The sequence below is a fragment of the Hypanus sabinus genome, chromosome 18 (assembly GCF_030144855.1).
Source record: "Hypanus sabinus isolate sHypSab1 chromosome 18, sHypSab1.hap1, whole genome shotgun sequence".
NCBI classification, from domain to species: Eukaryota; Metazoa; Chordata; class Chondrichthyes; order Myliobatiformes; family Dasyatidae; genus Hypanus; species Hypanus sabinus.
Window position 1 is genome coordinate 58319855 of NC_082723.1, and position 15278 is coordinate 58335132.

The following is a 15278-nucleotide window of genomic DNA, read 5'->3' on the forward strand; positions in this document are numbered from 1 at the left end:
TTATTTATTGATAATGAGGGGTAGCATCATCGTATTGCTTGGTATGTGGGTGAACTGACCCCTCCCATGAGCTGTCAGTTTGGACTTATTAATTTGTAGATCTAAGACCAATTGGGGCATCGTGGTGCGGCTGCTGCACAGCTCCAGTGACCCTGTTTAGTCCTAAACTCCAGAACTCTGTGTGAAGAGGTTATATCTCGTTCCTGTGATCACATGGGTTTATCTGGAAGTGAGATAGGATCAGATGATGTAGCATCTGTGGTTAGAATTAAGAAACTGCAAAGGTGAAAAGACTGGGAGTTGCATACAGCTTTCCAACGGTAGCAGGAATGTGGGGTACAAGTTACAATGGAAAATAGGAAAGGCATTGTAAAAAGAGCAATGTTAAGATAATAATGGGGGTTTCAATATGCAGATAGTATGGGAAAATTAGGTTGGTGCTGGATCCCAAGAAAAAGATTTTAAGAATGATTACAAGATGGTTTTTTAGAGCAGTTTATGGTCAAACCCACTGTGGAAAAGGCAATTCTAGATTGGGTGTTGTGTAATGAACCAGATTTGATTAGAGAATTTAACTTCAAGAAGCCTTGGGAGGCAGTGATAGTATAGATTGGTGTTAAAGTTGAGTAAGGGGAATGACAGAGGCGTGAGAGAGCAGCTGGCCAAACTGATTGAAAGGAGACACTAGCAGTCGAGCAGCATCAGCTGGAGTTTCTGGGAGTAATTTGGAAAATGCAGAATTGGTTCATCCCAAAGAAGAAGCAGCATTCTAAAGGTAGGATGAGGCAACTGTAGCTGATGGGGAACATCAAAGACAGTATAAAAGCAAAAGGGATGACATACAATATATAGCAAAAAATAGTGGGAAGCCAGACAAGTCTAAAACTAGAGTATATATGTTTAAGGTGAGACGGGAAAATTTTAAAGGAAATTGAGGAGCAACTCTTCACACACATAGGGTGTTAGATATACTGACTGAGCTGTTGGAGGAGATAGCAGCTTCTGAGCAATTACAATGTTTTTAAAGATACTTTTGCCCGTCTTATATAGGAATGGTTCTGAGGATATGGGCCAGCCTCAAAAAAAAATTGCATGGACTTGGTCACAACCTTGATCAACGTGGTGATTTGGGCTGAATTGTAAAATTCAATGAGAGGTATCAATCCTGCCATCCAGCCCCACCCCACACACATAGGACAAGCATCGGGGACTGTATTCACTCACCATGTTACCTTCGCTTTCCATACACTGCAGTTATCAAGCTGACACCCAGACTCCTTCACCAATGCAGTGGCAATTCAGAAATCAGGTCCCTGCTTGATTTGTTTGACAATTGAATATACCTCGGGGCAGAGTTATTACCAGGTCAATAGCTAATGCAGGTATGTGTCACTGTTAAATTTATTACACACTGAGAAAGATCAGCAAGCAAGAGTACACCCAGTAACACAGGGCCTGAGCCATAATTGAAAGGGTGCTGGTGTTCTGTCAGTTTCTTATTAATTTCTGGTGAAAGGGAACGATCCCTTGAACAAATGAACTTGCTGAGCTGGACTGTGATCCAGGGATGAAGAGGGCGCTTGAGTTTACTAATTTGTATGATGTTCCAAGTATCAAAGTAATTCATCCTGAAAGAGCATCAACCAAGTTCCCCATTTTATGGTTGAAGGGAGGAAAGTATTTGACCTATTTGTGATTTTCTTCCCATAGATGTTGCCTAACCATAAGACACAGGAGCATAATTAGGCCATTTGGCCCATTGAGTCTGCTCCACCATTCAATCATGGTTGATCCTTTTTTCTCCTCCTTAGCTCCACTCCCCGGCCTTCTCCCTGTAACCTTTGATGCCTTGGCCAATCAAGAACCTATCAATCTCTGCCTTAAATGCACCCATCGACCTGGCCTCCACTGCTGCATGTGGTAAGAAATTCCACAAATTCACCATCCTCTGGCTAAAGAATTTTCTCTGCATCTCTGTTTTAAATAGATGCTCCTCTATCCTGAGGCTGTGCCCTCTTGTCCTAGACTCCCCTACCATGGGAAACATCCTTTCCATATCTACTCTGTCTAGGTCTTTCGACATTCGAAAGGTTTCAGTGAGATCCCCCGTCATCTTTCTAAATTCCAGCGAGTACATACTTGGAGCCATCAAACGTTCCTTGTATGATAACCCTTTCATTCCCGGAATCATCCTTGTGAACCTCCTCTGGACACATTCAATGCCGACACATCTTTTAGATAAGGAGCCCAAAACTGTTCACAGTATACAAGGTGAGGCCTCACCAGTGCCTTATAAAGCCTCAGTATCACATTCCTGCTCTGTAGTTCCAGCACTTTTGTTTTTATACCCACTTATGATCACTGTCACTCTTTCAGGAGTGGACTACACCTTAGGGTGCTGAAAGAGGTGGCTGCAGAGATTGTGGAGGCATTAGTTGTGATCTTTCAAGGATCACTAGATTCTGGAATGGTTCTGGGGCTTTGCAAAATTGCCAGTGTCACTCCACTGTTTAAGGAGGAGGGAGGCAACAGGAAACTATAGGCCAATTAGCCTGATTTCAGTGGTTGGTAAAGTATTGTTCATTGTTAAGGATGAGGTTTCCAGGTAGTTTGAGTCACATGATTAAAATAAGCCAAAGTCACATAGTTTTCTGAAGTGAAAATCTTGCCTGATAAATTTGTTTGAATTCTTTAAGGAAATAACAACAGGATGGACAAAGGAGAGTCAGTGGAAGTTGTGTACTTGGATTTTCAGAAGGCCTTTGATAAAGTACTGCACATAAGTCTGCCAAACAAGTTAAGAGCCCATGGTGCAACAGGAAAGATGGATAGAAAATTGGCTGACTAGCAAGAGTCAGAGAGTGGGAATAAAGGGGAACTTTTCTGGTTGGCTGTGATGACTTGCGGTGTACCACAGGGGTTGGTGTTGGAATGCCTCTTTTCATGTTATACGTCAGTGATTTAGATGGTGAGATTGATGGTTCTGTAGCCACATTTAGGGACAATATAGGTGAACGGGCAGGTAGTGCATGGAAAATGAGAGTCTAAAGAAGGACTTAGTCAGATTGGGAGAATGGTCAAAGAAGTGGCAAATAGAATATAGTGTAGGGAAGTACATGTTCATGCACTTTGGTAGAAGGAATAAAGGCAAATGCTGTTTTCTAAATGGGGATTAATTGAGTACAAAGAGATTTGGGAGTCCTGGTGTAGGATTCCCTAAAGGTTAACTTGCAGGTTGAGTTGGTGGTAAGGAAGACAAATGCAAAACTAGTACTTATTTTGAGAGGACAAGAAACTAAAAGTAAGGATGTCATGCTGAGGCTTTATAAAGAATTGATCAAACCATACTTGAAGTGTTGTGAGCAGTTTTGGGTCCTTTATGAAAGTATGACTGGCATTGGAGAGGCTTCAGAGGAGGTTCACAAGAGTGATCCTGAGAATGACAAGATTAATGTATGAGCAGAGTTTGATGGCTCTGGGTCTTTGCTCCCTGGAGTTTAGAAGAATAATGGGGGAAGGGGTAGAATCTCATTGAAATCTATCGAGTATTGGATAAGGCAGAGATTGATAGGCTCTTGATTCGTAGGGGCATCACAGGTTACAGGGAGAAGGCAGGAGAGTGGATATGAGAGGGATAATATATCAGCCAAAATGGCGGAGCAGACTCTGGGCCGAATGGCCCAAGTCTACTCCTATGTCTTATGGTCTTATTAACTTATCCCAGGTTATCTAAGTACAAACTCCACAAACAGCTGGGGGAAAGGCAAGTTTTTTTCACACTGTGAGGGGAAAGATTTAAAAGAGACCTGAGGGGCAATTTTTTTGCACGGAGTTTGGTAGGTTGCTGAGCTATCAGAGGAACTGGTAGCAATGAGTACAAGTACAATATTTAAAAGATAATTTGAATGATTGCATGGATCAGGAAAGTTCAATATGCCAAAGCACGTAAATGGACTGGTTCAGTTCAACAACTTGGTCAGTATGGTTGAACTGGGCTGAAGAGCCTGTTTTCTGTTCAGTATACCTCTATGAATCTATTTACTTAAGTAGGTTAAATGATGAATATGACAGAGTTTGTCATCGAAATAGCTGTTAAAATCAACACCTGTACCAAGCGGGAAGCCCAAGAGAGTTTATGCATTATGTATGCCAGGAAAGCACTAGATCCTTTTTCCGTTTAAATGTTTTTTTTTGTAGTTTTGCTCATGAGTTTTGAATCTTTGGCAGTCAGTTACCTTTGAGTTTAAGGGTAAAGTTTCTCATCAATTGTCAAAGGTCATTAGTGAACACATTAGCCACTTGGTCTGGGAGTGGCACTGTGCTCTTGGCCTTGCCAAGCAGGGGAGAGGAACTGTTGTCAGACTGATCTATTGCCACCAATGCTTCTAGCTCCCCTGTATGTTCATTCCACTGACGTACACAATGTGTCTTACAGTACAAGCAGCTCTCAGCTTTCAGGCCTTATCCTGAATTATCCCCATAGACTCTATGAATAAAGTACCTTGGTGCAGCACAAGTTCCTTCTGCAGAGTGGTTAGCTTGCAAATTGAGTTGGTGGTAAGCAAGAAAAATGTATTGTTTACATTCATTTTGAGAGGACTAAAATATAAAAATAAAGACTTAATTTATAAAGTATTGATCAGACCACATTTGGAGAAATGTGAGCAGTTTTATGCCCCTTAATCTAAGAAGGGATGCGTTGGCATTGGAGAGGGTCTAGAGGAGGATTACAAAAATGACCCTGTGTATGGAAGAGTAAATGTATGAGAAGCACTTGAAAGCTCTGGGCCTGTACTCGCTGGAGTTTGGAAGATCGAGAGGAGGTGAATCTCATTGAAACCTACCTAATATTGGATAGCCTAGATAGAGTAGATATGCAGAAGATGTTTCCAATAGTGCAAAAGTCTGAGACGAGGGAGCACAGCCTGGTAATAGAAGAATGTTCTTTTAGAACGGAGATGGGGAGGAATTTCTTTAACCGGAGGGCTGTGAATCTCTGGAATTCTTTTCCACAGACTGCTGTGGAGGCTGTTATTAATTACATTTAAAGTGGAGGTTAGTAGATTCTTGATCAGTAAAGGTGTCAAAGGTTATGGTGAGACAACAGGAAAATGGGGTTAAGAGGGAAAATAAATCAGCCATGATCAAATGGTGAAGCAGACTAATGGGCTGAAAGACCTAATTCTACTCCTGTCTTGTGTGCGGCTCGGGTATCACGGTTATGAACCCTGGCATTTAGCTCACCCTTACTTTGTTTCATTATTTGCATTCATTGGCACTTGTGGCTCACAGAAGAGGTGATGGGGAGGGCGCAGAAATCTGGAGCATTACTGAGTGTGGCAGATTTGTTTGTAAAATTTGGTTTCCTCTTCGACTTCTGTGTGGAGTCAGTAACATGATCAAGCTGAGTTTTTCAAACTTGAGCCCTTTCCAGTAATGTTAATTAGTGCTACCCTGATAATAGCTGCTATATAATTACTCAGAGTACCTTGCGCGAGATATTTAAATTAACAATGCCAAATGGCATTAGTTTTAGCTTATCAGCTATGTAAGTGAAAACTGTCAGAGGTTGTAAACGCTGCAACTGCTTTTGCAGACACAGTGGTAACTTCATCTCTCCCCACCCCCACAAGATTGTCGTGGTCCCTCAGTAAATTCTGCCTCATCTGGGAAACTTGAGCAAAGAAGTGTCTTTGCCTGCCTGAGTACATGTACAATTCCGGCCCTGTTACTTAAAATACAAGTATAAGCCTCTGCAGAATAAGTGCAGCAGACTGGTACCTGGGAAAATGGGTTTGTTACACGAGGAGAGATTGAGTAGGCTAAGAGTTGCAGAGAATGAGAGGGTACCCCATTAACAATTTGGTTTTGAATGTAGAGTATGCCTAGGAAGTCTGCAGATGATAGGAAAATTGGGGGTGTTAACGATAACAAGGAGGATAGCCTTATGCTACAGTGAGGATGACTGGTAAACTGGGCAGGGCAACAGCAGATGGAATTCAATCCTAATAAGTGCAAGGTAATGCACTTTATGATTAATAAGGGTGGGATGTAATGAATGAAAAGACCCTCAGTAATATTAAGGAACAGGGAGATATTGGTGTACAGTATGATTCCAATTATCCCTTAAGGAGGCAGCGCGGGTAGATAAAATGGTGAAGAAGACATATGGGGTACTTGCCTTTATTGGCCGGGCACAGACTATAAGAGCAGAGAAGATTATGGTGCTACTTTATAAAACACTGTTTACATTACTGCTGGAATATTGTGTGCAGTTCTGCCACACCATAGAAAGGCTGCAAAGGAAATTCACTCAGATTTGCTTGGAAGGAATGTTTTAGTTATGAGGAGAGACTGGATCAGGTCTTATTTTCCTTAGCTGAAAGGGACCTGACAGAGGTGTACATAGTTATGAGAGGCTCAGAGAGTTAACATTGTAATAAACTTTTCCACATAATGGATGTAAAGCAGAGGACAGTTTGGAGCTCCCTGTCGAGAGTTGGAGGCTGAGACTCCCTGAACATTTAAGTAGCAGCTGGATGAACGCTGAATCATCAAGCTACAGAAGGCTAGAAAATGTAGTATAAATGGGTGCTTGATGGTCAGCACAGACATGGTGCACCTAAAGGGTTTTTTTTGTACTGCCTGTCTCTATAAAACTCTGAGAGGCCTTGGCAAAATGGATATAGGTAGGATGTTCTAGAGGAGTCTAGAACCAGGAGACAAGATCTCACAATAAAGTGTTTAGAATTGAGGAGAAGAGACATTTCCTCAAGCTGAAAGTTGTGCATCTTTGGAATCGTCTACCCAGGATAGCTGTAGAGGCTCGTTTGTCGACTGCATTCATAGAAGAGGTCGATGGGTATGTGGATATTAAAAGAATAAAGAGATGTAGAGATAGGGCAGGAAAATGTGTTAAGGTAGACAGTCAACCATGATCTGTAGGAATGTTGAAGGAGGCAAGAGGGTCAATTGGCCTACCTCTAATTTCTTATGTTGCCACCATGGAATATATTTGTACAACTTTGCAAGCCCGGTTTCATTACATGAAATGAAATCACCTGCACAGAGATGGGCGTGATGACCTGTATTCCCGAGGTATTTCTTTTCCCTGTTTCCCCACCTCGATAAATGCTGAGGATCTAGATTGGGCCAATTAGTCATGACCATTTTAGAAACCCTGGACCTAGATCAAGAAAAAGTTATCTGAATCCATTCTTACTCTATCTTCAACAGTAAGCTTGACCCATACAGCAAAAGACAATAAACACAGATATTTTCATACTTCTCTAATAACTGGGAGCAGCAAACATTCCCTTCCCACTATGTGAATTTGGAAAGACAGGATGTAGTTCTGCTACTTCAAAATTTTCAATGTCATCCATGAGCCGGCGAAGATGTGGCAAGTCCTTTTTTATCTTTGCTGCTCTGTGTGTCATGAATTGTTTCTTACAAGGCCTTGAATTGACTTCACAGGTTGAGAAGGAGAAATTAGCTGAGCACGAGAGTCAGTTTATAGTGGAGCACCTCCACTTGATGCTACAGCATGTATTGGGAATAAAGAGCACGATAGAAGGCCTGCAACCTCACAGCCTGCAGCAGGGAAGCATTAAAGTGAACCAACTGCTGACTTCTGTTCGACAAATAGAAGAATCTATTAGGCCGTTCTGCTCTCTCCCTGTCGATCAGCAGGGAGTGTCCTCCCCTGAGGTCTTGGGGAAGCTTTGTGCACCTGAAAAGCTAGCAGATATACAAAAGCAGTGTGATGCTCTTAAACACAAAGCTGAAACATTTGAAAATATTGTCTGTGTTCTCAACCGGGAAGTGGAGAGAGCCTCTGTGAGCATGGGAGCTTATGAGCAGCAGCACAAACTAGACCAGGAAAAAATTGAAGACCTGCAGACAAAGGTATGTGAAATTTAGACAGCTGAACACCTCACACCTCAGTAAGAGTCACTATCCTGTATTAGAATGTCAGTTTGGTAGTGTGTTACATAGAAAACCTACAGCACAATGCAGGCCCTTCGGCCCACAAAGTTGTGCCGAACATGTCCCTACCTTAGAAATTACTAGGCTTACCTATAGCCCTCTACTTTACTAAGCTCCATGTACCTATCTAAAAGACTCTTAAAAGACCCTATCGTATCTGCCTCCACCACCGCTGCCGGCAGCCCATTCCATGCACTCACCACTCTCTGAGTAAAAAACTTACCCCTGACATCTCCTCTGTACCTACTCCCCAGCACCTTAAACCTGTGTCTTCTTGTGGCAACCATATCAGCCCTGGGGAAAAAGCCTCTGACCATCCACACGATCAATGCCTCTCATCATCTTGCAAACCTCAATCAGGTCACCGGTCATCCTCCTTCGCTCCAAGGAGAAAAGGCCGAGTTCACTCAACCTATTCTCATAAGGCATGCTCCCTAATCCAGGCAATATCCTTGTAAATCTCCTCTGCACCCTTTCTAAGGCTTCCACATCCTTCCTGTAGTGAGGTGACCAGAACTGAGCACAGTACTCCAAGTGGGGTCTGACCAGCGTCCTCTGTAGCTGGAACATTACCTTTCAGCTCCTAAATTCAATTCCATGATTGATGAAGGCCAATACACTGTACGCCTTCTTAACCACAGAGTCAACCTGCGCAGCTGCTTTGAGTGTCCTGTGGACTCGGACCCCAAGATTCCTCTGATCCTCCACACTGCCAAGAGTCTTACCATTATTGCTATATTCTGCCATCACATTTGATCTACCAAAATGAACCACTTCACACTTACCTTGGTTGAACTCCATCTGCCACACCTAAGCCCAGTTTTGCACCCTATCAGTGTCCCGCTATAACCTGTGACAGCCCTCCACACTATCCACAACACCTCCAACCTATGTGTCATCATCAAACTTAGTAACCCATCCCTCCACTTCCTCATTCAGGTCATTTATAAAAATCACGAAGAGTAAGGGTCCCAGAACAGATCCCTGAGGCACTCCACTGGTGACCGACCTCCATGCAGAATATGACCCGTCTGCAACCACTCTTTGCCTTCCGTGGGCAAGCCAGTTCTGGATCCACAAAGCAATGTCCCCTTGGATCCCATCCCTCCTTACTTTCTCAGTAAGCCTTGCATGGGGTACCTTATCAAATGCCTTGCTGAAATCCACAACTACAACTACTGCTCTTCCTTAATCAATGTGTTTAGTCACATCTTCAAAAAATTCAATCAGGCTTGTTAGGCACGACCTGCCCTTGACAAAGCCACGTTAACTACTCCTAATCATTATACCTCTCCAAATGTTCATAAATCCTGCCTCTCAGGATCTTCTCCATCAACTTAACAAACCATTGAGGTAAGGCTCACTGGTCTATAATTTCCTGGGCTATCTCTACTCCCTTTCTTGAATAAGGGAACGACATCTGCAACCCTCCAGTCCTCTGGAACCTCTCCCGTCCCCGTTGATGATGCAAAGGTCATTGCCAGAGGCTCAGCAATCTCCTCCCTTGATTCCCACAGTAGCCTGAGGTACATTTCGTTCGGTCCTGGTGACTTATCCAACTTGATGCTTTCCAAAATCTCCAGCACATCCTCTTTCTTATTATCTACATGCTCACGCTTTTCAGTCTGCTGAAAGTCATCACTACAATCACTAAGATTCTTTTCCATAGTGAATACTGAAGTAAAGTATTCATTAAGTACTTCTGCGATTTCCTCTGGTTCCATACACACTTTCCCACTGTCACACTTGATAGGTCCTATTCTTTCACGTCTTCTCCTCTTGCTCTTCACATACTTGTAGAATGCCTTGGGGTTTTCCTTATTTCTGCCCGCCAAGGCCTTCTCATGGCCCCTTCTGGCTCTCCTAATTTCCTTCTTAAGCTCCTTCCTATTAGCCTTATAATCTTCTAGATTTCTACATTACCCAGCTCTCTGAACCTTTTGTAAACTTTATTTTCTTCTTGACTAGACTTATTACAGCCTTTATGCATCATGGTCCTGTACCCTACCATAACTTCCCTGTCTCATTGGATAGTACCTATACAGAGCTCTACACAAATATCCCCTGAATATTTGCCAGATTTCTTCCGTACTTTTCTCTGAGAACATCTATTTCCAATTTAAGCATTCAGTTTCCTGCCTGATAGCCTCATGATTCCCTTTACCCCAATTAAACACTTTTCTAACTTGTCTGTTCCTGTCTCACTCCAATGCTATTGTAAAGGAGATAGAATTCTGACCACTATCTCCAAAATGCTCTCCCACTGAGAGATCTGACACCTGAACAGGTTAATTTCCCAATACCAAATCAAGTACAGCCTCTCCTCTTGTAGGCTTATCTACACGTTGTGTCAAGAAACCTTCCTGAACACACCTAACAAACTCCACCCCATCTAAACCCTTTGCTATAGGGAGATGATATTTGGGAAATTAAAATCTCCCATCATGACAACTCTGTTATTATTACACCTTTCCAGGATCTGTTTCCCTATCTGCTCCTTGATATCCCTGTTACTATTAGGCAGTCTATATAAAAAAAAATCCCAGTAGAGTTATTTTCCCCTTCCTGTTCCTAACCTACACCCACAGAGACTCCGTAGACAATCCCTCCATGGCATCTACCTTTTCTGCAGCTGTGACACTATCTTTGATCAGCAGTGCCATGCTCCCACTTCTTTTGCCTCCCTCTCTGTCCTTTCTGAAACATCTAAAACCTGGCACTTTAAGTAACCAATCCTGTCCCAGAACCATCCAAGTCTCTGTAATGGCCACCACATCATATCTCCAAGTACTGATCCACGCTGTAAGCTCACCTTCTTTGTTCACAACTCGCCTTGCATTAAAATAGACACATCTCAAGCCTTTGGTCTGAGTGTGTCCCTTCTCTATCACCTGCCTATCCTCCCTCTTGCACTCTCTACAAGCTTTCTCTATTTGTGAGCTAACCTCCTCTTCCACCAGTGGTTCAAACCAGGTGAATTCTTGAACTCTGACAACTTGTGCCAATAACTAATCAGTTGTCAGACTTTGGCACTGAGAAGATGGTGAAGCCATCCTTGTGGAATATCTGGCTAACCTTTGCATCGGTTTAACTATAGGAGACATTGCATTGTACCTCAGGCGTGGCTGAGAAACAACCTCCCTGGTAAAATGAATCAATCCCCTCCCTTCAACTCCCAAGTTTAATGTGTAAATGACCATACTCAAAAGCATGTGAGTTTGGGATTGGGCTGGAGATGGAAAAAATGGAGAGGGCATTTCTGTCAACCTGATGACATTATATGTTTTCCAGTGTTGCAGATCTGGGAGGCAAGAATCTGGAACTCCTGCTGAATAAAATGCCTCCATTCATCACTGACAGACTAACCCTTCTGGTATTTCCAGTCTGACATACTGCCATGTCATTTTCAGTGTTAATTGTTGCTGTCCTCAGGTGCGTCAGATGGAGCGTGTGGCTGCCCTGAAAGACCTAGCCATAGCAGAGTTGGAACTAAAGCTGCAGGCACTTGAGCTCAGCACCTACAATGGAGTTTTCATTTGGAAGATTTCAGATTTCAGCAGAAGACGGCAGGATGCTAAATCCCAGAGGTCACCAGCTATATTTTCTCCAGGTTAGCCTAAGATTATTATTTACAATAAAGTCAACCATCGTGATAAGCCCTAAATAAACTTGGGGGTGTTATCTCATTGTCTAAAATTACTAAGGGGATCTGAAGCCAGAAAATGAAGTCTGAATCTCTCTTTTTCAGCATGCAAATAGCAGAGCACAAATTGGTGGTGCATGGACACTAGCCATTACCAGTGTTGGGAAACTTCTGTGCACCTGCCTGGTAGTGGCTTTCATAGTATATTTGCACTACTCCTGGTCCCTCTACTCAGGGGCTTCCCACTGTGCCTGGTCCCTCTGCCCATTACTTAAGCTCTGGGTGCTGACATTATTTTCTTGGGTCCCGGGCCCCTCTCTGAATTTTGTTGCTGATTGTCCATGTTGGTGACCTCCTGCACAGCAGTAGTTTATTGGCATCCTGTTTGACGCTGAGTCTGAAACTGGAAATCTGCTCACACAAAGCAGCTCACCCATTTATCTCTGTCAAAGGCTGCGTGAACTGTTGTGCATTCTAGATTTTATTTTTATCTTTGACTCTTTATTTTTTGCTTATCCATTTTTATTTATTATTTCAAAAATTACCTTATTTCTCAATTCTATGTCATTGTCTAACCTTTACCATCCTTCATTTTAACCGCCAGTATATTCTCACGACCCCTCTTTGACTTGCTAATTCATCTTCCATAATCCTATGCTTCACCCAGTGTTGAACTTGTAGTATTAGTCATAAGCTGAGAACACAGGATAGGACAAAGAATGATGACAATGAGAGTTTAGATTTGTAGATTTCCACATTTATTGGCAATGTGTTTGGCCTGAACTTGTCTTGAATCTGATTTGGATAGTGACTATAAGGAAGTTTGTGGGAAGTAAGGGAGGTGAGATCCTTGGACAGAGGGTGAATTGCTATCAGAGTTAAAATTATTGAGTCATGTAGTGCAGCAACAGTTGTCAGGTCACTTTTATGCTAACTATGAAACACTCCTTTTACACTAATCTTACCCAAACCTATTTAATCTCCCCTGTGTTCCTATCAACTACCCAGGATTTTACTGTGCATTTGCAGTGGGGAATTTATAAGTAGGCCCTCTGTTGATCAGGGTCGACTATGGATGTTGCATCCTAGCTGTTTATGCAAGCCAGGGGAGTATGATATGGAGAGCAAGCTGTTGCCCATGCAGCAGTCTTCCCCCTCTCCCCGAAGCTGATGAATCCAAAGGAAAGGCAGAGACCAAGAGTTTGGCACCAGTGGTGTCACAGGAGTTGCCAGTCAGCATTGAACTCAATATAGGACTGCCATAGAGATTCCAGCTGCGGATTTTTCCTTGGAGTTTACTCCTGAAGCCTTTCTCGTGGGTGGGTATAGTCACAGGTCAGCGGAGGCTTGAGATCCGTTTTCCTTCCAGATAAGCTGTCAACCATGGCTGATGAGCCCCATCTACCCAAAGGAATTGGTGCCTTAAAACCAGTAACTGACCTTTGACCCTTCTCCTGTCCTTAGAAATGGGATTTGAACCAGGAACTGCTTCTAGAAGCTGGAATTGGTTGTCAGAGGCTATATGAGATGCACTGCATTGGGAGCATTTAATAGGTAATGGGAGCTTACCTCCACTACTCCCTGGGCGGTGACAACCTTGAGGAACAAGGAGGAAATTTTTAGTGATAATTAAACTACAGCCTGAACACACTTAAGATGTGTGAAGAAACTGAAGCACTCAGAGGAAACCTATGCAGAAGCAAGGACATAATCCAGGTACCATGCAGACAGGACCCAGGGTAAGGATTGAACCGAGGTCTATGGAGCTGTGAGGTGCACATTGTGCCAGTTTTCCACTGCCTAATTGCTCATCAGTTTGCCTCATTTCATTGCAAGTTAGCATAGCATTTCATGTTAAATGCCAATGATTTAGATGATGGAATTGATGACTCTTTGGCCAAGTTTGTGGACAATACGAAGATAGGTGGAGGGACAGGTAAGTTAAGGAAGCAGGGAGGCTGCAGAAAGACTTAGATTCATCGTCGTGGCTATCCCTTGAGGTCAAGGATGATGGTCTTCATTCTGTTGATCGATTTATGGGCTCTCAAGTGTCTTATGAGTCCAATCTTGGCTTTGAAAGTTCTTCTGCATTCAGGACAGGTAGTTCCAGATGGCAGATCAGGTTTTGGTTGTTGTTGCCTCTTTCCATTTACTTCTTGTCTTCTAGTTCTGCACATCTGTTGGCTTTGAAAGTTGCTGTTCCTTCTCGGATGATGGCTTGCCAGAGTTTCCTGTCCTTGGCATTGGTTTCCCAATTGTTGATGTCGATGTTCCATTTCTTCATGTTGGCTTTTAAGATGTCTTTGAATCTCTTCTGTTGTCCGCCTCTTTTACGTTTGCCTTCTTTAAGCTGGGAGTAGAAGATTTGTTTCGGCAGACGTTCATCTTTCATCCAAACAACATGACCGCTCCATCTTAGTTGGTTCTTGATGACGTAGGCTTCAATGCTTGCTGTTTTTGCTTCATTTAGCAGAATAATAGATTAGTAGAATGGCAAAGAAATAGATGGAATACAGTGTTGGGAAGTGTTATAGAAATAAAAGCATAGACTATTTTCTAAATGGAGATAAAATTCAAAGATATGAGGTGCAGAGGGACTTGGTGGGAGCCCTCAAAGATTAATTTTCAGGTTGAGTCAGTGGTGAGGAAGGCAAATGCAATGTTCCCATTCATCTTGAGAGGACTTGAATATAAAAACAAGAATGAAATGCTGAAGCTTTATAAGGCACTGGTGGGGCCTCACTTGGAGTATTGTGAGTGGTTTTGGGCTCCTTATCCAAGAAACAATGTGCTGACATTGGAGATTCAAATGAGATTCACGAAATTGATTCTGGAATTGAAAGGCTTGTGATACGAGGAGTGCTCGATGGCTCTGAGCCTGTACTCACTAGAATTGAAAAGATTGGAGGGGGAGTGGTCTCACTGAAACCTATTGAATGCTGAGAGGCCTCGATGGAATGGATGTAGAGAGGATGTTTCCTGTGGTGGGGGAGTCTTAAGACCAGAAGACACAGCCTCAAAATAGAGGGACATCCATTTAGAACAGAGATGAGGACTTTCTTTAGCCAGAGAGTGGTATACCTGTGGAATTTGTTGCCACAGGTAGCTGTGGAGGCCAAGTCATTGGGTGTATTTAAGGCAGAGGTTGATAGATTCTTGATTAGTCAGGGAATGAAGGGACATGGGGAGAAGGCAGGAGATTGGGGCTGAGAGGAAAATGGATTAGCCATTTGATCCAATGGTGGAGTAGGCTCAATGGGCCATATGGCCTAATTCTGCTCCGATATCTTGTCATAGAGGTGTGATCATATGCTGGCTGCTTGGCACTGTCTCTGCTCATTCCTACAGTCCATCTCTTAACATTTCCTTTTTAATTGTTCAGCTTTCTACACCAGTAAGTACGGGTACAAGATGTGTATGCGTATCTATCTGAATGGTGATGGCGTGGGTCGTGGCTCCCATTTGTCCCTCTTCTTCGTCATTATGAAAGGGAACTATGATGGATTGCTCAGATGGCCGTTCAAGCAAAAGGTGGGTTTACTCTCTCATGTCCTGCATTCTACGGAGCCCAGACAGCAATCAGTGGAGCCAAAACCTAGCCAGGCATGTGGTAATTTGTGTGTGCTGAGTGAGTCCATAGTGCACG

The 15278-nt window shown here is 43.0% G+C and overlaps 1 protein-coding gene across 2 annotated transcripts in view; it reads left to right on the forward strand.

Moving 5' to 3' along the window:
• Nucleotides 1–15278, forward strand: part of LOC132407641 (TNF receptor-associated factor 2-like) — a 76863-nt gene that overhangs the window by 51497 nt on the left and 10088 nt on the right. For both annotated transcript variants that reach the window (XM_059994430.1, XM_059994431.1), the window contains exons 8-10: nucleotides 7477–7908; nucleotides 11422–11599; nucleotides 15015–15163. In XM_059994430.1, coding sequence (XP_059850413.1) covers nucleotides 7477–7908; nucleotides 11422–11599; nucleotides 15015–15163 — 759 coding nt within the window. The remainder of the gene's footprint in view (nucleotides 1–7476; nucleotides 7909–11421; nucleotides 11600–15014; nucleotides 15164–15278) is intronic.